Source organism: Lithobates pipiens, unplaced genomic scaffold (genome assembly GCF_037356315.1).
Source record: "Lithobates pipiens isolate NorthernLeopardFrog02 unplaced genomic scaffold, aLitPip1_a1.2 Scaffold_18, whole genome shotgun sequence".
Taxonomy (NCBI): Eukaryota; Metazoa; Chordata; class Amphibia; order Anura; family Ranidae; genus Lithobates; species Lithobates pipiens.
Window position 1 is genome coordinate 21682791 of NW_027507758.1, and position 22271 is coordinate 21705061.

The 22271-nt window shown below is 46.2% G+C and overlaps 1 protein-coding gene across 1 annotated transcript in view; it reads right to left on the bottom strand.

The window, feature by feature from the left end:
* LOC143987002 (chordin-like) overlaps positions 1-22271 on the bottom strand; it is a 63823-nt gene that overhangs the window by 5977 nt on the left and 35575 nt on the right. Inside the window, exons 15-21 of the mRNA XM_077485440.1 lie at positions 21601-21714; positions 20733-20939; positions 12189-12282; positions 9542-9589; positions 9366-9463; positions 9180-9282; positions 6874-7028 (exon numbers count right to left, since the gene is read on the bottom strand). Coding sequence (XP_077341566.1) covers positions 6874-7028; positions 9180-9282; positions 9366-9463; positions 9542-9589; positions 12189-12282; positions 20733-20939; positions 21601-21714 — 819 coding nt within the window. The remainder of the gene's footprint in view (positions 1-6873; positions 7029-9179; positions 9283-9365; positions 9464-9541; positions 9590-12188; positions 12283-20732; positions 20940-21600; positions 21715-22271) is intronic.

A 22271-nucleotide genomic window follows, 5' to 3' on the forward strand; every position in this document is an offset into this window, starting at 1 on the left:
CCGTTGTCCACCACTCCATGGGTACCTGTTCTAACAAACTACCCTGACCCAAGCATGGAGGGGCTCAGCGACTGCAGGTTGAGAGGGTGAGACATTTGAAGAGACCTCATCCTCCTTGGAGGTACTCATCATCACAGCTTGTTTCTCCCCTGGAGAGCTGTCAGACACATGTCTCACACTTATCCATTCTGCACCAGTGTTGGTGAGCCTCTGCAGGTCATTACAAGTCACACTATCACTTTGATACTCAATATCATTTAGCTGTGGGGCTGTGGACAACACATCTGCGATGCCAGTGCCCTGAACTGTTTCTTCAGAGGGGAGGGCAGCAACCTTTGCACGGACCAAGACGCCCTCAACCACCGGCGGCTCTGCGGTCCCCCTGTCTGGCATAGCAGTTGTGTCCACACCCTTGTTACTTAAGCTAGCCTTACTCAGCATGGCTAGCAATTGTTTGGCCCAGCTGTCCCAGTCCATTGTGGTTCCACCATGGGTGTTCCACAGTGTTGCATCACCTGCTGTAGAAAGCCACACAGAACCCTGGGATTCATTAGCTTTAACTGCACATTCGTCATTTCTATATACATCATTTTGTAACACCACACTTTTATCAACATTGCATTGGGGTGATGCTTCATCACCTAAAGCTTGGTGCAGCACACCATTCTGAACACCTTTTTCTGGTGGCACTACAGACACATCCAGCTTTGTACACTCAGCTTTTGCAGGCTGAATTAACCCCTTGCCCACTGGGCTACACGTAGGGTTGTGGGGCTGTGCCCACACGCTTTCACTGTGTGAATTAGTCCCCCCTTGTTCCACCAGCATAGCACCAGAGCCATCCTGGGCAGCCTCTGACTCCAACACATGGAGACCCCATGAGACTTCCATGGACAATCCTGTGCCTCTGCCTATCATGGGAGATCTCCTACTCTCATCACTGGTAGTGAACACATTACCAACCTCACTCTCAGATATGACATTACAAGAAATACATGTTTCAATGTCATTACACTCATCACGTTTAGCAATAGTATCACTTTTGTTAGTACGATCATTAGCATTCTCATTACATGTAGACACAACTGCTGTTTTTGTGGTTTGTTTATAAGCCACCATAACCTCTGAGCGACTCTTCACAGCACCTGCTCTCTGTAAAGGGGCACTTTTGCCTATTTGGGCAGCTCCATAGCTGACCTGGGAAACTCTCTGCTCCAACACTGCAAGCTCCTTGGAAGTTTCCCTGGGCAACCCTGCAGCAGCTGTCACTAGGGAACATGGTACCAGCACTGTTTTGGTCACCCCTAGCTCAATTTTTCCAGCCATCTGCTGGATCATAGCAGGCATATGCAGAGTCCCCATGTCCTTTTCAGTCTTTAGCCCTGCGTCTAGTTGGGCTTTACGCTGCGCCTCCCCACTGCTCTGGGTAGCACAATGCAGAAAGTCTATGTCCATTTGTACTGCGGATCTCCCCACTGGACATACTCCCACTTCACTGGGTTCAGCATCATAAACTGAAACAGTCTTACCAGTTCCTGCAGCTGGTGTCATAGCCTTCACTTGAGTGCGTTGTCTTACTGGTGTGGTGTCTCCACAGGCTGACTCCCCCATGTGGCCGGGGAGCAAAACTGCAGCCTTTCTGGACCCACTGACGCCCCCTGTAGGTAACACAAGATCCTTGTTGCTAGGGGTAACTGCAGACTTGCGCTCCAAAGCTGGTTGGCTATACCTCATGCAGGATTCAGGCTGATATACTCTCCTTTCTGGACTGACCCCTTGGCCTAAGTGGCCATGACAGAAAACCTTACGTTTCTCTGGATTTCCAATTCCTAGGACTTCCGGCGACACTTCTCCCATCCTGGAGCATTGCTGGCGGCCCATGATACGATGGAACTCTCCTCTAAGAAGGATTTCCTCTTTAAACTTGCGATAGTCATCCTGGCCCCCATCCATCAAATGGTAAACCGACCGGAACTCTATCCGCAATAAGGTTTGCAGCAGTTTTGGCCACCGGTCCCTAGGCCATTTTTTCTTTACAGCAACTTTTTCAAATCTTACAAGGAAGTCTCCCACCTCCTCTGTAGGCAGCATGGGTTGCATATAGTCAGAGGCCAAGATTTCAGCTCCTTGCACTGCGCCCCACTCTTTGCGATTCCGCTTGAACCATGCATTCACTGTCTCACAAATCACTGGCCCCTTTTGACTGGCCCTACAAGGTGGAGACATCTTCCCAGGCCATGCTGAGCTCACATCCTCTTTAACTTGATTAAACATGAACTTGCTTTTTGACTGCCTCATCCTTGCAATCACATGCACACAGCAGCTTGTAACAGTTCTCAGCAAAGGACAAAACAAAAAAAAAAAAATCTGATGTTTGATTCTTCCTTCACAGGTACACAACCTGCATGCAACACAGTCCATCAAATAAACGTATACGCAATGCTGTTCGCCTGGCTGCCACACACAGCTAGCAGCAGTTCCTGATGCGACTCACTGTGGAGCAAGGGCCCGGATTCCACCGTCTACATGCCCGCATTCGAACACCACTTGTAATGTTGGGGTGATTAAGCACAATTGGTAGATGCACGTTTTAGTCTACATCAGGCAGGCGTTTTATGGTTAAGGGCCTGGTAGCCCACGTTTATTATAAGAAAACAAAAATATTTAGTTCATCCAGTAATCCCACGCAGGGGTTTAAATTCATTCAGCACACAAATGAACATACCAAGCCACCTGGCTCTCAATTGTCAACAGTTCCTCTGCTTGCTCCCAACAGATTTGTCAACTCTTTCCAGCCCCCTGGACTCACCGACTTCCTTAGTCTTCCTGACTCTCAAGGTTGTCAGCCTTTCCCAGTCCCTTACACGGACTACAGTCTCCCACAGGGCAAACCACTCTTCAGCCAGCATCAAGCTGCTCACACTCCACCACACCCCTCTACAACTTCCTGTCTTGCTTTTTAAAGACACTGCCTTAACAGGTGGGTTAATCAATTGTATTCCCTTAAAGAGAGCACAACCCAAACAGAGGGGAAATATAGCGTCCTTCCAGGACCCAGCCACGGCGTCCATTACAATATATATATATTTATTATTATTATTATGTATTTATTTATTATTATTTTAATTGTTAATTTAATATTTTTATTGTTATGCTTTTTTAAAATTACTTTGAACTATTTAATATATATATTTATTGTTTTTATATGAATGGTGCATATCTGCATGACAAATAGGGTACTATCATTTCAGAATACACCATTCGCATAAATATGCACATATGTTATGTATTAGAATGTTTTACAGTTATGGGGTGTCTGTTTATTGGGTAGGGGGATTATATCTTTATTATTAACTTAATATGTGCAGTGTATGTGGAGTGCTTCGTATTTCACTTTGGGATTCTGATACTGAAATCTCCTGAGCTATTGTGAGATTACAGAAACAGAAGGCGTTCAGGATTCTCAGAGCGTTTGTAGATCACTTCTATTCTCAGTGGGAGAAGTGATCTACATGATATATTAAACTGCCACATGGGTGAGAACAAATATCTCTGAGAAGAGCAGAGAACTCCAGAGATGTAAAATATCAAAATATACTAAACGGACACCTGAACCTTAAACTACGTAGAGGGTTTTTTACTGTGAGAGCGGCAAGGATGTGGAATTCCCTTCCACAGGCGGTGGTCTCAGTGGGCAGCATCGATAGTTTAAAAAAACTATTAGATAAGTACCTGAACAACTGCAACATACAGGGATATACAATGTAATACTGACATATAATCACACACAGAGGTTGGACTTGTGTCTTTTTTCATCCTCGCCTACTATGTAACTATGTAGAAGGTCATAGCTTGTTCTGTAGAGCCACATCCTTCTCTGCCATGTTCAAACAACAATTGATTCACATACGTATTCATCATAAAACAAGATCAATAAAATTAATTTTAAATATGACATATGGTGTAAGTACCCAAATCTCACCTTTTATTGGCTTTCTAGATATGTTATATTAGCTGCCTTTACACGAACATGGAATTTAATGGCATCCCAGTCTTAGTCTGTAGGGTTCAATATTGAGTTGGCCCGCCCTTTACAGCTATAACAGCTTCAACTCTTCTGGGAAGGCCGTCCACAAGGTTTAGGAGTGTGTCTATGGGAATATTTGACCATTCTTCCAGAAATGCAATTGTCAGGTCAGGCACTGATGTGAACGAAAAGGCCTGGCTCGCAGTCTCCACTCTAAATTCATGCCAAAGGTGTTCTATTGGGTTGAGGTCAGGACTCTGTGCTGGCCAGTCAAGTTCCTCCACCACAGACATGCTCATTTGTGTCTTTATGGACCTTTCTTTGTACATTGGTGCGCAGTCATGTTGGAACAGGAAGGGGTCATCCCCAAACTGTTCCCACAATGTTGGGAGCATGAACTTGTCCAAAATGTCTTGGTATACTGATACCTTAAAGAGGTTGTAAACCTCCCTCTGTTTGTACCTGTATGTAAGCCTAGAATAAGGCTTACTTTACCTGTAGCTACTGTAAATATCTCCTAAACATGTGCCATTTAGGAGATATTTACTGTATACTGTGCCGATGATGTCATCGGCACATGCGCTCTGAAGGGATATCGGCCCGTGCCATTTCTTCAGGAGTGTGTGCCGAGATGGCAGCTCCCGCACGCATACGCAGGAGTGACGTCACGCGGCTCCGGCCTATCACACATCGGGAGTCTGTGGCCCCGGAAGGAAGAGGGGCGAAGATGGATGCGGCCTGCAGCAGGGACAACTCAGACTTAATTTGCAGGGAAGTGTCACATATTGCCTTTAAGTAGCACATTATGCCTTTCTTTGCAAGGAAGGGGGATTTTTTTTTTTTTTATAGCAGAGTTTACTTCACTAGAACTAATGGGTCAAGCTCAACCCCTGAAAAGCAACCCCCACACTATAATCCCCCCTCCACCAAATGATTTGGACCAGTGCACAAACAAGGTTTATAAAGACATGGATGAGCAAGTTTGGGGTAGAGGAAATTGACTAGCCTGCACAGAGTACTGACCTCAACCTGATAGAACACCTTTGGGATGAATTAGAATGGAGACTGAGAGCCAGGCCTTCTCATCCAACATTAGTGCCTGACCTCACAAATGTGCTTCTGGAGGAATGGTCAAACATTCCCATAGACACATCTCCTAAACCTTGTGGACGGCCTTCCCAGAAGAGTTGAAGCTGTTATAGCTGCAAAGGGCGGGCCAACTCAATATTGAACCCTACGGACTAAGACTGGGATGCTGTTACAGTTCATGTGCATGTAAAGGCAGGTGTTCCAATACTTTTGATAATATAGTGTACAGTATGTGCTAAGGGGGGGGGGGGGGGTGGGATGGGCTTAGCTCTGAACTTATCAGGATGTACCGCATTACACAAGGCAGTGTACAGGGATGACTGCAGTGTTTATTGTTCAGGCATCAGACTGGCGGTGAATCATTGACCAAGCTGTATTTCTTTAGTATGGTGGAGAAAATGTGATCACCAACCCCTTTGTGCTGAGAGAGAGATGAAGGAATGATAAGGCTGATAGAACATATAGGTGACCCATGATAAATGCTTAAGGGTACCCATTCAGGCTGTCAAGGTCCAATGAGTTGGATGCCACTGACTAGTGAGGGTGCAGGCTGAGGAAAGGTCCGTCCAGACCCAAAGCAGAATGCAAAAATAGGAAGAGATAGCCCGACTGCCACACACCTTACCTGACCCGTGCTATTAGCAGGTAAAAGCAGCCACAACTTGATAAATCCAGACCACAACTCCAACATGTTTCACCCATCCCTGGGGCTTAATCATGTAGGATCTACATGATTAAGCCCCGGGGGCGGGGGTGAAACATGTTGGAGTTGTGGCCTGGATGTATCAAGTTGTGGCTGCTTTTACCTGCTAATAACTCGGGTCGGGTAAGGTGTGTGGCAGTCTGAGGAAAGGTCCGTCCAGACCCGAAGCAGAATGCAGAAATAGGAAGAGATAACCTGACTGCCACACACCTTACCTGACCCGTGCTATTAGCAGGTAAAAGCTGCCTCAACTTGATAAATTCAGACCACAACTCCAACATGTTTCGCCCTGTCCCTGGCGCTTAATCATGTAGGATCTACATTATTTAACCCCGGGGGCGGGAGTGAAACATGTTGGAGTTGTGGCCTGGATGTATCAAGTTGTGGCTTCTTTTACCTGCTAATAACTCGGGTCGGGTAAGGTGTGTGGCAGTCTGAGGAAAGGTCCGTCCAGACCCGAAGCAGAATGCAGAAATAGGAAGAGATAACCTGACTGCCACACACCTTACCTGACCCGTGCTATTAGCAGGTAAAAGCTGCCTCAACTTGATAAATTCAGACCACAACTCCAACATGTTTCGCCCTGTCCCTGGCGCTTAATCATGTAGGATCTACATAATTAACCCCCGGGGGCAGGGGGCGAAGCACGTTGTCTGGATGTATCAAGTTAGTGGCTACTTTCACCTGCTAATAACACAGGTCGGGTAAGGTGTGTGGCAGTCGGGCTATCTCTTCCTATTTGTGACAGAACTTCTAGGTATGGAGGAGCATGTAACTCACTCCCATTCTACACACGTCACAGGGTTGGTGCTTCCTAATGGCCAGCAAACACTCTCACCTCTGTGTAAGCTCTAAATTATTACTTTCAGATTATACAGTGTTTCTTCTCTTTGCTTGTGGCTGAAAGGAGTGGCAAGGAAGCAAATATAATGTGTCTTGGTACTGCTGATGAGGACAAGGAAAAGAGGAGTTAGGTGACCCTGTTCCTTAGCCCTTTATGGCAAAGTATCCTTATGTCTATCCATCTCCCACACTCCCTGCTGTTTTTACTTACCAGGCAGATGCAGGTCACACACGGCACCACGCCATGTTTTTCGACCGTTGGGTGCCAACGCTCGTTGTTTGAATACAAGTGACCCATCACTTTGCATTGGCGCGGCTCATCAGACTGCATAGTCTCTGCCAGCTCTGCGGGCTTCTGCTCCTCCTCTGCAGAGGAGAGGATAGGATATTAGTGTTATGAAGAAGAGACATTAAAATGGTTAGGGGTCAATTAGCAATTTTTATTTTTATGTTTATATGTGTCAGGAAAACCGAGGTCATGCCCGTGGCTCAAAGAAATGCGCATGTGCGCAGAATGGTCCACAGAACTGTGCACAGAATTAGGCCACATCTACACGACCATGACTGCTCATGAGGGTGAGCGTGCATGTTTGGATGAACTTTGGCGCCCAGTGGCCTATTTAAAGCGCTACAGGACTTGGCATCATTGTTGAGTGGTTGTCGGCTCCTGCCTGATCCAGTGTGTATACCCGTATCCTGACCTGACATTTGTTGTTCCTGCTTGTTCCTGTAACCTTGTTGCTGATTCTGGCTTGTGACTTGACCTTGCCTCCTGCCTGCTGTTCCGTTGCCTCCTCTGCTTGCCTGATACTGACCTTGGCCTGGCTCTAACTCCACTTCTGGTTCCTGATTCTGTATGTACTCCTGCTGCCCGGTTGTTGCCAACTACTTCCCTACCGGGCCAATTCTGACATTTCTCTCCTACATGTAAAAATCTATATTTTTTTTTTTTGCTAGAAAATCACTTAGAATCCCCCAACACTATATATATTTTTTTAGTAGGCAATTTAAAGTGTCTCCTATTTTAAAGCGTCTTCTCTGCCTGCAACGATTCTACACTGTCACAGGTATTTGCCCAGCATTTTTTCAAATGCAATTTTCAATTTGAAAAAATTCACTTTAATTTTATAGCACACAAACACTATATAATAACAATTTTTTTGCTAAAATATAAAAGATGATGTTACGTATCGTAAATAGATAACATGTCAAGAATTAAATTGCGTGCGCCAGGGAAAAGATGCCAAACCACGGTACCTAAAAAGATCTCCATAGGAGACGCTTTAAAAGCCATTACAGGTTAAAAGGTCTGGAGCTAAAATGATTGCTCTCGCTCTAACGTTCACGGCGATACCCCACAAGTGAGGTGCGATCGCCATTTACATATGCGTGCGGGACTTACGTATGCATTCGCATTTGCGCGTAAGCATGAGCGGGTGCTTTAAATTTTATTTGTATTATTTATTTTATTTGAAACTTTTATTTTCATACTGTCACTTAAATTTTTTTCAACTTTTTTGATGTTGCAAGGGATGAACAACAGGCCGTGACAGGTCCTCTTTATGGAGTGATCTGGGGTCTATTGGACCCCAGATCTCTCTGCTGGCCTCCAATGCAAATGATCAGACACAGTCTGATCAGCTGCTAACAAACAGCCAAAATCGAAAGTGACAAAATCCTTGTCGCTTCTGGTTTTGCGGGGGTCGCAGTGTAGGGTCTCTGTCGCTGTCGGTTGAATCGGTCCTGGGACAGGTGAGTACGAGAAAGGCAGCAAGAGGGGGGGGGGGGGAGATCTATTTGCGCTGCCTGCAGAAGCAATCGAGTGGCTGTTAAGCTACCCTGATCACTTCTGCTTATTAGGCAATCGTTGGCTGCAAATCATCCCAGGATAACCACCCCAACCCAAGGCCAGGATGTGGTGTAAATGATTTTTTTTTGTGTCTGCACTCAATACAATCACTTGTGCACTTGTTTTTCAAGTAAATAATTTAATACAGGCCACAGGATTCCCAGAGCACTATGGGTTATCTTAGTAAACAGCATAGTGCTAGCTATCTTCCAGGCAGGATATGTCTGATAGAAATCTTGGACAAAGCTGGGGGGAGGGGGTTGAATGACTGCTCTAACCCATTGACCCGAGTGTATACAGCTCAGTTTGAGCTGTTGAGCTCTGTAATCAATAGGAGGTAAGCAAAGTTTTGAAAATATGTGAAAACTAGCTGAGAGCGCTGCCTGCTATGTGGATAGCATAATATAATGCTATACTGGACCTCAGAGAGCATTTAACACTCTGCCTCAGTTTTAAACTGCCTTAGGTCCTGTGTGGATGGGCTTTTGGTTACCCCAGAACCACAAATCTATAGGATTACAAAGCAGCTTGATGCAGATCAGAAGGAGGCCAAATGCACCCGTCAATGAATTATGAATGAGCACAACAGGGTTTTTCCTTTCCCATGTCACAAACACACACGGTATTTGCCACCAAGCAAAAGCCCGTCATTTACTTCTTCCTATCACCTGGACATTTTTTGCAGCAGTCCATCGGGTTGGAGCGGATTGGATTGGCACAAGAAAGATGTGGGCAGGTCTGTCGCACACAGTGCAGGTCTTGTGAGAACGCCTAACACAAAGAGAGATGGGTAAAGTCAGAGCCAGAGTGAGCTGGTGGGACATCAAGGGTGGAAGGAACGTGGGGAATCTTACTTTGCACGAACAAGTTGCACATAAAACTAGACCAAAAGGTTCAATCCACGGATGCCATAGTGTTCCAGCGGACCTCCATTCCCCATTGAAGTAACACCCTGCAGTAGAGAGGATGATGTGATGAGATACCAAATAGTAGTTAAGGAACATTACAGGAGGCAAGGAAAGTTTCCTACCTTCACTTTTAGGTCTTCTGTGGTTCTTCACCAGGATCTCTTTCTTCTCTGAAAATAGGTAAAATGCATAAAGCAAAAATGTTGATACAAAGTGTTGGAGTTAATGAAATTGATCTCTATTCAAGTGTAATGACATATGCCATTGGGGCAAACAGACTGCAGATTTGGTATGTATAGGTAATCAAACTTTGATTTCCTACATGTTGTCCATGTAGATCTAAACCTCTGCAAAGTGTTCTACCCCTGCTCTAGATGAAGATTTCATTTGGTAAATTTAGTATCCAAACCATCTTGCAGACAGCAGCATAACTTACATGGACCAGGGAACTACGGTGAGGTCAGTGGCTGGTGAGGCAATGGTTAGTATCAGAGCGAGATACACACAGATTTCATACGCCACGAATGTTAGAGCGAGAGCAATAATTCTAGCACTAGTCCTCCTCTGTAACTCTAAACTTGTAACCTGTAAAAATGTTTTAAAGAGTCGCCTATGGAGATTTTTAAGTACTGAAATTTGGCGCCATTCCATAAGTGTGCGCAATTTTAAAGCTTGACATGTTAGGTATCTATTTACTCGGCGTAACATCATCTTTCACATTATACAAAAAATGTTTTTTTTAAATCAGGCTAACTTTTGTTTTTTTGTTTTTATTTTTATTCATGAAACAGTTTCTTTCCAAAAAAAAAATGCATTTGAAAAATTGCTGCGCAAATACCGTGTAACATAAAAAGTTGCAATGACCACCATTTTATTCCCTAGGGTGTCTGCTAAAACAATATATATAATGTTTGGGGGTTCTCAGTAATTTTCTAGCAAAACAAAATATGATTTTTACATGTAGCGGAGAAGTGTCAGAATTGGCCTGGGTGGCAAGGGGTTAATTACCATAAGTAAGTAATATACAAATAATTATTATATATTGTTTTTTAAGGTCATTTACTATATTTTCTAAATTTGTACTCAAGCAGGTGGCTTAATGGACAAATTACTGAAGTTTGAAGTTATAACTTTAAACCCGTAATTTCACAGTAAATAGATTAATTTTTTTTTTTTTTTTTTTTTTTAAAAAGCCCATGGCGTGCAAAACACACCCAAAAAACTTCCACCCGGTGCATAAAAAATGTGCACACACATAAAGAGTGAAACACTAAAAAGTGCAGACGGGTGCCTGATGTCCTCCAAAAGAAGGACCATACCCTGATCCCCCGGGGCGTTAGGCTCCAGACGGGGACTGAGGTACCAGACTCAACAAGTGGTCCCTGGACAAAACCGGAAGACCTCCTTTCCCTGGGAGGACTGCCGAAACAGAACCTCCTAGGTACTTGGTACTATGGGGGCTTCCCCGAAGGTAGGCCCCCCTCAATGGAGATTGGACCAAGCCAGAAGGCCTATGTCCGCTCTCCCACAAGACGTTCAGGATTGGTCCGAGGACCGACACCCTACTCATCAAAACGTGCAGTGACAGACTGTGACAAAAACACACACAAATAAAAAGTGAGGAAAGGGATAGTGAAGAGGAGAGTGAAAAGTAAATAGATTAATAATAAATTATTATCTTATAACATATAGTATAATAATATATAATTTAGCTTGTACCTTTTCAGAAGCAGCAGATTCTCATTCTCCCTCTTAACTGTGTGAGAAAAACATGGGATTGTGGGTAAATCTTATACCCATAAACCCGTATTTTTTCCTTCTAGTTAAGAGGGCTGAGCTGGAAGGAAGTATTTGCCTTTTAGACACATCCCCTTCTATGACACTGCAGTGAGAGGCGTGCCTCCACTGTAGCATTTTTATTGAACAGCTTGGGCCAATGGTACTCTACCATTGGTCCAAGGCTCCAAGCTGTCCATTGAGCTCAGTGCCTCTGACAAGAAGTGAGGAGAGGCTCTGTGAGCTCATCCTCTCAGTCTGCTGCAAACAGAGTGTGCCAGCTTGTATTTAAACTGCCCTATATGTAGCTTCTGACAGGCTGCGCAAGGAGCCCCATGTCTCCAAAACCATAGATGATAGAAGCCCCATTTTGATCAGTGGTGGGGTAGGACTTCAGCTATCTACCCCCCAAATTTGGGGTCTCTGTGACCCCAGGTCGCCGAGTTTTTTTTTTTCCTAATGTTCATGGCACGTGAAGTCAGGGGAGGCAGGTAAGGCTCTGCCTCACCTGCCTTCCCTGACTGCACATCCCTGACATGTATTAAGTATCTTGTACTGTGTTCTTTAATGAGTGAAGGGGAAAACTTTGTGTCTCAGTAAAATCCTAATCTCCCAAAATCATTGAAGGTAACAAGTCTTACCCCTCTTGGTGGACTTTTTTGGTTGACTACTGCCATAGTTTTGTGGTTCACAATGCTTTACTACAGTTAGGCTTCATAGTAGGTGAGGTTATGGCCTCTATATGAAACTAACCTCATGTCATAATTTATTTTACAAACTTAGTATCCAAATCCTCCAGTAGGCAGCAGCATAACCTGTATATTGGATATCCTGTGCTGTGTCCCTCAATAAACATTGCAATATTTATAACATATTACAGTGACTACGTAAAAATCCTATTGATTGACCTATCGGACATGGTAACCCCGAAGCACAATATTCATCTAACTGCAACTAAAGCAAATCTTTGTTCGGCATTTGCTGGGAACGCACCGTCACACACGGGGCAGCAGTGCTCCGCCAGCTGGATAGGTTGGCTGCAGTGCAGAGGATGGCACACAATAGGGTCACAGATCACTGTGCGCTTCTGGAAGAGAAATGGAGGAGTAAAGTCATCGGGTCATTTCTTACTTTACAGATATTGTATTTATTCTGTATAGGGAAGCAATCGTACAGCTACGGGTCTACTGGATTCAACAAAGATTGTATATTGCCAAATTGGTACAAACGAGGATTTCTCTTTGTAGCATTATCTTCCAAGAAATATTTCTATATATTCTAAGGGCTCATAAACACAGGACGTTTTTACAGCTGCTTTTAGGGGCGCCTGCGTTTTTTTTTTTCTTTTGTATTGCCTCTGAACTCTCCTCCATGTTAGCCTATCTGTCCGTGCGCACATAAACTTTCAGAGGAGTTTGAAGGCATAAGCGTTTAGGGGCAGTAAGAAAAAAAAAAAAAACATGACTGCCTGTGCTTCTAGGAGCAGAGGCAGTTGGCTGTAAAAACGCGGCTAAACACACCTTAACGATGTAACAAGCTTTTAGCCACGTTTGGTGTTATTAGACGTTTTTTACATTATAGAGAGCGCTTTTACTGTAAAAATGACAAAACAAAAACGCTAATGCGGCTAAACGCCTGTAAACGCTATTCAAAAAGCGTGGCTAAGAGAGCGTTTTTAACAATGATTTTTCCTGGCAGCAGCGCTGGTGTTTTTTTAACATCCTGTGTGCATGAGGCCTAAAGGTAAAAAAAAAAAAAAAAAAAATTTTTTTTTTCTAGTATAACCACTAGATTTACTGTAGATACAAATACAAATTTAATTCTGTGATTTATCAGGACAATAACCTTGTTTATTTTGGTGGCAAAAAAAAAAAAAAAAATTTTTTTTTTTTTTTTGGCAAAGACACAGTAAGGTTGTTATAAAAAAATAAAAATACTATAAATACACCGGTATATATATATATATATATATATATATATATATATATATATATATATATATATTTATTTAATTATTTATATATATATATATATATATATAAAATATATAATCTCCCAAAAGTGAGTACACCTCTTATATTTTTGTAAATATTTTATTATATCTTTTCATGTGACAACACTGAAGAAATGACACTTTGCTACAATGTAAAGTAGTGAGTGTACAGCTTGTATAACAGTGTAAATTTGCTGTCCCCTCAAAATAACTCAATACACAGCCATTAATGTCTAAACCGCTGGCAAAAAAAAGTGACTACACCCCTAAGTTGGGCCCAAAGTGTCAATATTGTGTGGCCAGCATTATTTTCCAGCACTGCCTTAACCCTCTTGGGCATGGAGTTCACCAGAGCTTCACAGGTTGCCACTGGAGTCCGCTTCCATGATGACATCACAGAGCCGGTGGATGTTAGAGACCTTGCGCTCCTCCACCTTCCGTTTGAGGATGTCCCACAGATGATCAATAGGGTTTAGGTCTGGAGACATGCTTGGCCAGTCCATCACCTTTACCCTCAGCTTCTTTAGCAAGGCAGTGGTCGTCTTGGAGGTGTGTTTGGGGTTGTTATGTTGGAATACTGCCCTGCGGCCCAGTCTCTGAAGGGAGGGGATCATGCTCTGCTTCAGTATGTCATAGTACATGTTGGCATTCATGGTTCCCTCAATGCTGTAGCTCCCCAGTGCCGGCAGCACTCATGCAGCCCCAGACCATGACACTCCCACCACCATGCTTGACTGTAGGCAAGACACACTTGTCTTTGTACTCCTCACCTGGTTGCCACCACACTCACTTGATACCACATTATCGAACAAAATAGCAATGCTAAATCTAAACCACTCAACAGAACAAATACTCAGCTCCTTAAACAAGGCATTACTTCAAACAGCAGACTCAGTCACTCCGAAACGAAGAGCACTCATCCGCAGGAAAAATTCTGGATGGTTTAATGGCACTCTTACTCTACAGAAACGGGAACACAGAAGAGCTGAAAGAGCCTGGAGAAGAAATTCTACAAAGGAAAAAATCACACAAACTACAAAACACTCACCAAGAAATATCACAAAGCAATTTTCAAAGCAAAAAAATAACATTTCTCAAACACCCTCTCAAAAGCCTTAAACCGCCCACGTGAACTGTTCAAACGAGTCACCCAGACTATGAACCCCACCTGTCTTGAGCCCCCAGCAAACAAAACTCAAGAACGAGTTATCAGATTTTTTAAATCAACAAATTCAACAACATTCAGAAAATGATTCGACAAAAAAAAAAAAAAACAAGAACCAACCTTACTCACCCTAAGCAAGGAGAGGAAATCCACCTGAACATCACACAAGCACCAAATTTTTCGCTGACCCCGATCACCACTGATAACACCAAAAAACATCATCAAGAGCCTCCGAGACAGTACATCACCCAATGACATCATTCCCACAAAACTCCTGAAAGAATGTTCTGACATCTTGACCCCTTGTATAACGCACCTAGTAAATCAGTCGTTCAAAGAAGGGATTGTTTCAATCACCCTCAAGCAAGGCATCATCAAACCACTCCTAAAGAAACCCAACCTCGACCCCAAAGATCCCAACTATCCCAGACCGGTAACAAGCCTGAACACCATCCCCAAGATTATGGAGAAAGCAGTAGTACAACAGCTACAACTCCACCTGGACACACACAAACTCTTGGACCCACTGCAATCAGGCTTCCGCCCAGGCCATGGCACAGAAACGGCACTTCTAAAAATATGGGACGACGCCCTTGAAGCAGCTGATGACGGAGAATTGTGTCTCTTGGTACTGCTGGACCTTAGTGCAGCGTTCAACACAGTGGACCACAATACGCTGCTCATCTGCCTCAAAGAAGTGGCAGGAGTTACAGATCTAGATCTTCCATGGTTCGCTTCCTTCTTAGGAAATCGGTTGCAGACAGTGAAACTAGGAGTCTTCACTTCTGAAACCCGGGCAATTTCGTCTGGAGTCCCTCAAGGATCACCCCTGTCACCAGTACTCTTCAACATTTACATCTGTCCACTCTTCAAAATCATCAGCAAATCGGAGCTATGCTTCCATTCATACACTGACGACACTCAACTTTACTTCCGCATCACCGGACAAAAAGACCAATACCAGAAAGTAGAAAAAATGTCTCACATTGATAGATAACTGGATGACCACTAGCTCCCTCAAACTCAATGGATCGAAAACAGAGCTTCTGCTCCTCAACGCAAGCCGAAAGATAAAAACTAAGACCCCATGGACACCACCCACCATCCTTGGACAGACCATCCTTCCAAGCACCAAAGCCAAAAGACGCAGAGATGACTATGGATGCACAAATAGGATCAGTAGTCAGTGGATCCCACCATCTTCTCCGCCTGATACGCAAACTCATACCCTTCATTCCAGAAAAGGAGAAAGCGTTAGTAGTTGGAACAATCATCAATTCGCGACTCGACTACGCAAATTCCCTCTACATAGGACTACCTAATTACCAGATTGCACGCCTACAAGTCATCAAATATACACAAGGAAACGCTCCTCAATACCTATGTGAGAAAATAAAACACTACATACCGCCGATCCACAAACCAAAACCGCCTCCTCATCCCCAAGTCCCCCTACAAATCTAAGGGAGAACGAAGATTCGCAGTCCAAGGACCATGGCTATGGAACGCTCTACCCACCGAAGAAAACCATCAGGCCTTCAGAAAAAAACTAAAGACCCACCTCTTCTAAGAAGCACCTTGAGGCGATTCAGTTCGAATTTGCAGCGCTATACAAATCATTCATTCATCTGAACCAAATACCGTATATACTCGAGTATAGGCCGACCCGAATATAAGCCGAGGCCCCCAATTTACCCCCCAAAAAACTGGCAAACTTATTGACTCGTGTATAAGCCAAGGGTGAGACATGCCTGTCCATCCCTGTGTGTGTGTCCGTCCATCCCTGTGTGTCCGTCCATCCCTGTGTGTCCGTCCATCCCTGTGTGTCCGTCCATCCATCCCTGTGTGTGTGTGTGTGTGTCCATCCATCCATCCATCCCTGTGTGTGTGTGTCTCCATCCATCCATCCATCCATCCCTGTGTGTGTGTGTCTCCATCCATCCATCCATCCATCCCTGTGTGTGTGTGTCTCCATCCATCCATCCATCCATCCATCCCTGTGTGTGTCTCCATCCGTGTGTGTGTGTGTGTGTGTGTGTGTGTGTGTGTGTGTGTGTGTGTGTGTCCAGCCTACCTTTGTCCCGAGCCTCCGTCCCGTGCCTTGCCTCCTTGCCTCCGTCCCGTGCCGTGCCTTGCCTCCTTGCATCCGTCCCGTGTCGTGCCTTGCCTTGCCCCCGTCCCGTCCCGTGCCGTGCCGTCCCGTGCCCTCTTCGTCGGCGGCCATTGTACAGTTCAAAAGCTGCGCCGCCGCCTTCGCCTGTGATAGGCGGAACACTGAATTTCCCAGCAGCCTGTGTTCCGCCTATCACAGACGTCGTATCATCCTCGTCCGTAGTACGAGGATGATACGATGTCCGTGATAGGCGGAACACAGGCTGCTGGGAAATTCAGTGTTCCGCCTATCACAGGCGAAGGCGGAGCCGGAGGCGCGGCTTTTGAATAGAATGGCCGCTGTCTGTCTGCTCGACACGCTGATCGAGCGGGCAGACAGCGGTGACTCGAGTATAAGCCGAGGGGGGCACTTTCAGCCTCAAAAAAGAGGCTGAAAATCTCGGCTTATACTCGAGTATATACGGTAAGCTTATCTTGGTCTCATGAGAATTTTGCAAATTTTATGGGGCGTATGCAGCAAATTTGAGCGCCCCATAATGCACTGCAAGATCGCAGTGCATTGCTGTATGATGATTGGCCAAAGCATACACCTGACCTGCATGCTTTGGCCAATCACAGCATGCTCCTCAGCAAGAGGCAAAATTGGCCAAGGCAGGCCAAAATTGGCCAAAGGGCCTTGGGAGCCCTACACCTGGCGCAATGCAGGGTCACCCTGGACCACAATGGTGGACTCTCAGCCTTGAGAGCAGAGGCGGCTCTCTAATTAGGCAAATTAGGCGATGGCCTAAGGCCTCGCCCTCTTAAGGGCCTCGCCCTCTCAGGAGCCTCGTCACCGCCTAGTTTGCCTAAAGAGCTGCCTCTACTCTACTATCCTCCTGCATCAATCCTAGTACAGTCAGCGCAGGGGAGCTTTGTGCCCGCCTCCTTCAGTTTACAAACCGTCCTCCTCCTCCTTTCTGCTCTGTTACACCACGCCCCATGAGATGACTGCCCAGTCTCCATTGGAACAGCCGACAGAGACCAGCAACTGCCCCGCCCCTCACAGCCCGGCCAGCAAATGATGTCAGTCCCTTGAGCCGATATCTTGTGCAAAGGCTGGGTACAGCTAGCACCTCAGCAGGATTGCGAGTCCACCCTCCTTCCAGGGCGGGGCTTCTGTGGTGGAGGTGGAGCCAATTCCAGTTCTCTCGCTGTAGCCTGTCTGTGTGCAGCCGACTGACTACTGAGCTCAGTGAGCTGAGGATGTGCTGACCGAGCTGTGAGGGGACAGAGCCTTTATGTGTGAGGTACATGTGAATGGGGGTGTGTGCATGTCACTAGGGGGGTGAATATATGATTGGAGGGTACATGCATGTGACTGGGGGAGGTGTGTGCATGTCACTAGGGGGGTGAACGTGTGACTGGGGGTGTGTGTGAATGTCACTAGGGGTGTGTGCATGTGACTGGGGGTGTGTGCATGTGAATGGGGGGTGTGTGCATGTCACTGGGGGGGTGAACATGTGATTGGAGGGTACATGCATGTGACTGGGGGAGGTGTGTGCATGTGAATGGGGGGTGTGTGCATGTCACTAGGGGGGGGTGAACATGTGATTGGAGGGTACATGCATGTGACTGGGGAGGTGTGTGCATGTGAATGGGGGGTGTGTGCATGTCACTAGGGGGGGTGAACATGTGATTGGAGGGTACATGCATGTGAATGGGGGGTGTGTGCATGTCACTAGGGAGGGGGGTGAACGTGTGACTGGGGGGGGTGTGTGAATGTGACTAGGGGGGTGAACATGTGACTGGGGGAGGTGTGTGCATGTGAATGGGGGGGTGTGTGCATGTCACTAGGGGAGTGAACGTGTGACTGGGGGTGTGTGTGAATGTCACTAGGGGTGTGTGCATGTGAATGGGGGGTGTGTGCATGTCACTAGGGGCATGAACATGTGATCGGAGGGTACATGCATGTGACTGGGGAGGTGTGTGCATGTGAATGGGGGGTGTGTGCATGTCACTAGGGGGGGTGAACATGTGATTGGAGGGTACATGCATGTGACTGGGGGAGGTGTGTGCATGTGAATGGGGGGTGTGTGCATGTCACTAGGGGGGTGAACATGTGATTGGGGGGTACATGCATGTGACTGGGGGAGGTGTGTGCATGTGAATGGGGGGTGTGCATGTCACTAGAGGGGTGAACATGTGACGGGGGGGTGTGCATGTGAATGGGGGGTGTGTGCATGTCACTAGGGGGGGTGAACGTGTGACTGGGGGGGGGTGAATGTCACTAGGGGGTGAACATGTGACTGGGGGGGTGTGTGCATGTGAATGGGGGGTGTGTGCATGTCACTAGGGGAGTGAACGTGTGACTGGGGGGGTGTGTGAATGTCACTAGGGGTGTGTGCATGGGAAATGGGGGGTGTGTGCATGTCACTAGGGGGGTGAACATGTGATTGGAGGGTACATGCATGTGACTGGGGGAGGTGTGTGCATGTGAATGGGGGGGTGTGCATGTCACTAGGGGGGGTGAGTGAATGTTACTAGGGGGTGAACATGTGACTGGGGGGGGTGTGTGCATGTCACTAGGGGGGTGAACATATGACTGGGGGGTACATGCAGGTGACTGGGGGGGTGAACATGTGACTGGGGGCACATGTGATGGGGGTGTGTGTATGTGACTGGGGGCGGTGGGTGCATTTGACTGGGGGGTGTGTGCATGTCACTAGGGGGTGAACATGTGACGGGGAGGTGTGTGCATGTGACGGGGGGAGGTGTGCGCATATCACTAGAGGGGGGAGAATATGTGATTGGGGGTGTGTGAATGTGACTGGGGGGGTATATCCGACGGGGGAGCATGCAGCGGGAGGTGCGAATGTGACTTGGGGGGGATACATGTGACTGGGGTTTACAGTCAGGCCTGCTCAGTCCTCTGCCAGTGTCCCAATGTGCCTGCCTGTGATTGACAACCCATGTCCTCCTGACCTGAGTCCACCCCACCCTCATCTCCAGCCATCCAGGGCTCCACTGCGGTGGTCGGGAGGTCCCAGCTCAGTCCAGTGTGATCCTCAGCCAAGTGTGCAATGCACTCTTCATTCTGCACTGCTCATGATCGGCTTCTCTGTGGCTATCTCCCACCAGGAGCTCTTTCACTATGAGGAGTCCGAGGGGACCTATTGCTGCCCAACAGGGATGATGAAAGAGACAGAGCACTGAGACAGAGCACTGACACCAGCACTGAGAGAGACGGAGCACTGACACCAGCACTGAGAGAGACGGAGCACTGACACCAGCACTGAGAGAGACGGAGCACTGACACCAGCACTGAGCGAAACGGAGCACTGAGAGAGACAGAGCACTGACACCAGCACTGAGAGAGACGGAGCACTGACACCAGCACAGAGAGACGGAGCACTGACACCAGCACTGAGAGAGACGGAGCACTGACACCAGCACAAAGAGAGACGGAGCACTGAGAGAGACAGAGCACTGACACCAGCACTGAGAGAGACGGAGCACTGACACCAGCACAGAGAGACGGAGCACTGACACCAGCACAGAGAGACGGAGCACTGACACCAGCACTGAGAGAGACGGAGCACTGACACCAGCACTGAGAGAGAGCACACTGCACTGAGTTGGAGTGCCCTGACACCAGTATTGAGAGCGTGTCAGCACTGACACCAGCTTTGAAATAGAGGACACAGAAGCCAGTACGCTTAATATGTAATTCAATTTTATTGCTTGAATTATTTTTTCCCTTATGAACGTGAGTGGGGCCTCATGTCTAAGTTATGCCTAAGGCCTCACAAAGCCTGGAGCCGCCTCTGCTTGAGAGCCCTATACCTGGCGCAATGTAGGGTGACCCATGACACCAATGGTGGACCATCAGCCTAGAGAGCCTTACACATGGCACATTGTAGGGTGACCCTTTTCCCGATAGAGGTATAATTTATAAATGAGAACCCTCTCTAATGGTCCACAGACCATTATCCTATTCTGAACTAGCTGGAGGGATTATCTTTGCGAGTTCTGTCACGCACAAGATGCACATTCCCCACCACTTCACCTCTTACTTCCCCCTCCCCTCAGCATCTTATGTTAGCCTGCTTGTTCATTGTATGACACCAGTTGAAATCACCTGTGACATTGTGATAATGTCAAATTTGACTTCCCTTTGTTCTGTCTCTTTTTTTGTGATATTTATAAATGAATAAAACGTTATTCTTAGAAAAAAAAGGATAAACGGAAGTTATTGGCAGTGTACATTACAGCCTCCACAATGCCGTACCTGACAGGTGCACTCAGAGCATTTCCTGTCATAATCAGGGGCCCAGCGACTGCCATGGGCCCTTAGTTTTCCTTCAAAATAACAAGACTCTGGATCTCTCCGATGTTCTTCTGGGTGGCTCTGGACACTTTTGCCAGTTGATTCCTTCTCAGAGTCATCAGGGGATGGTGAAGTTCCTCCCAATTTACAATTGTTCGGAATATGGACCTAAACAGGACAGGGGGAGCAATACACACAGCTGCTGTCCCTTAATTGATTTCTTTAATGTGGTAACATCATTTCATCCAGAAGGACAATCTGCACTTCATACTTGCCTGACCCCAGATCTCATATGTGACCATGGATCTCACTTGACCCCAGATCTCACAGATGTCCATGGATCTCACTTGACCCCAGATCTCACACATGACCATGAATCTTACTTGACCCCAGCTCTCACACATGTCCATGGATCTCACTTGAACCCAGATCCCACATGAAACCATGGATCTCACTTGACCCCAGACCTCACATGTGTCCATGGATCTCACTTGACCCCAGATCTCACATGTGATCATAGACCTCACTTGACCCCAGATCTCACAAATGATAATGGATCTCACTTGACCCCAGTTCTCACACCTGATCCTGGATCTCACTTGACCCCAGATCTCACACGAGACCATGGACCTCACTTGACCCCAGATCTCACACGAGACCATGGACCTCACTTGACCCCAGATCTCACACGTAACCATGGATCTCACTTGACCCCAGATCTCAAAAATTACCATGGATCTCACTTGACCCTAGATCTCACACCTGACCATGGATCTCACTTGACCCCAGCTTTCACCTAACCCCAGATTTGCCTGACCCTAGATCTCACCTGACCCCGGATCTCACCGCGTGGGTGCTGCTTTGTGCTGACTTGGATGAAGGCTGTGCCATGGTTCAGGTGACTGAAGAGTTCCATGTCCAAGTCCTTCACACTTCCTACAGCCTGCCAAAGGAGGGGATAAAATAATAATCGGTAACAGAAAAGGAGTCTGAAATGTGAATGGTATCTTCCAGGGCAGATTTTACCACAATTACCTTTTAAAATCAAATAAACTTTATTTTTTTTTATTAAGTAACAAATCCTGATTAAATACATTAACAGATGCAGCCTTACTGCACATGAAATATTTAGCCAAATGCTGGTGAACACATACAGTACCTTGAAAAAAGTATTCATAGCCCTTGAAATTTTGCACATTTTGTAATGTTACAACCAAAAACGTAAATATACAGTGCCTTGCGAAAGTATTCGCCCCCCTTGAACTTTTCAACCTTTTGCCACATTTCAGGCTTCAAACATAAAGATATAACATTTTTATTTTTTGTGAAGAATTACCAACAAGTGGGACACAATTGTGAAGTGGAACGAAATCTATTGGATATTTTAAACTTTTTTAGCAAATAAAAAACTGAAAAGTGGTGCGTGCAAAATTATTCGGCCCCTTTATTTTCAGTGCAGCAAACTCACTCCAGAAGTTCAGCGAGGATCTCTGAATGATC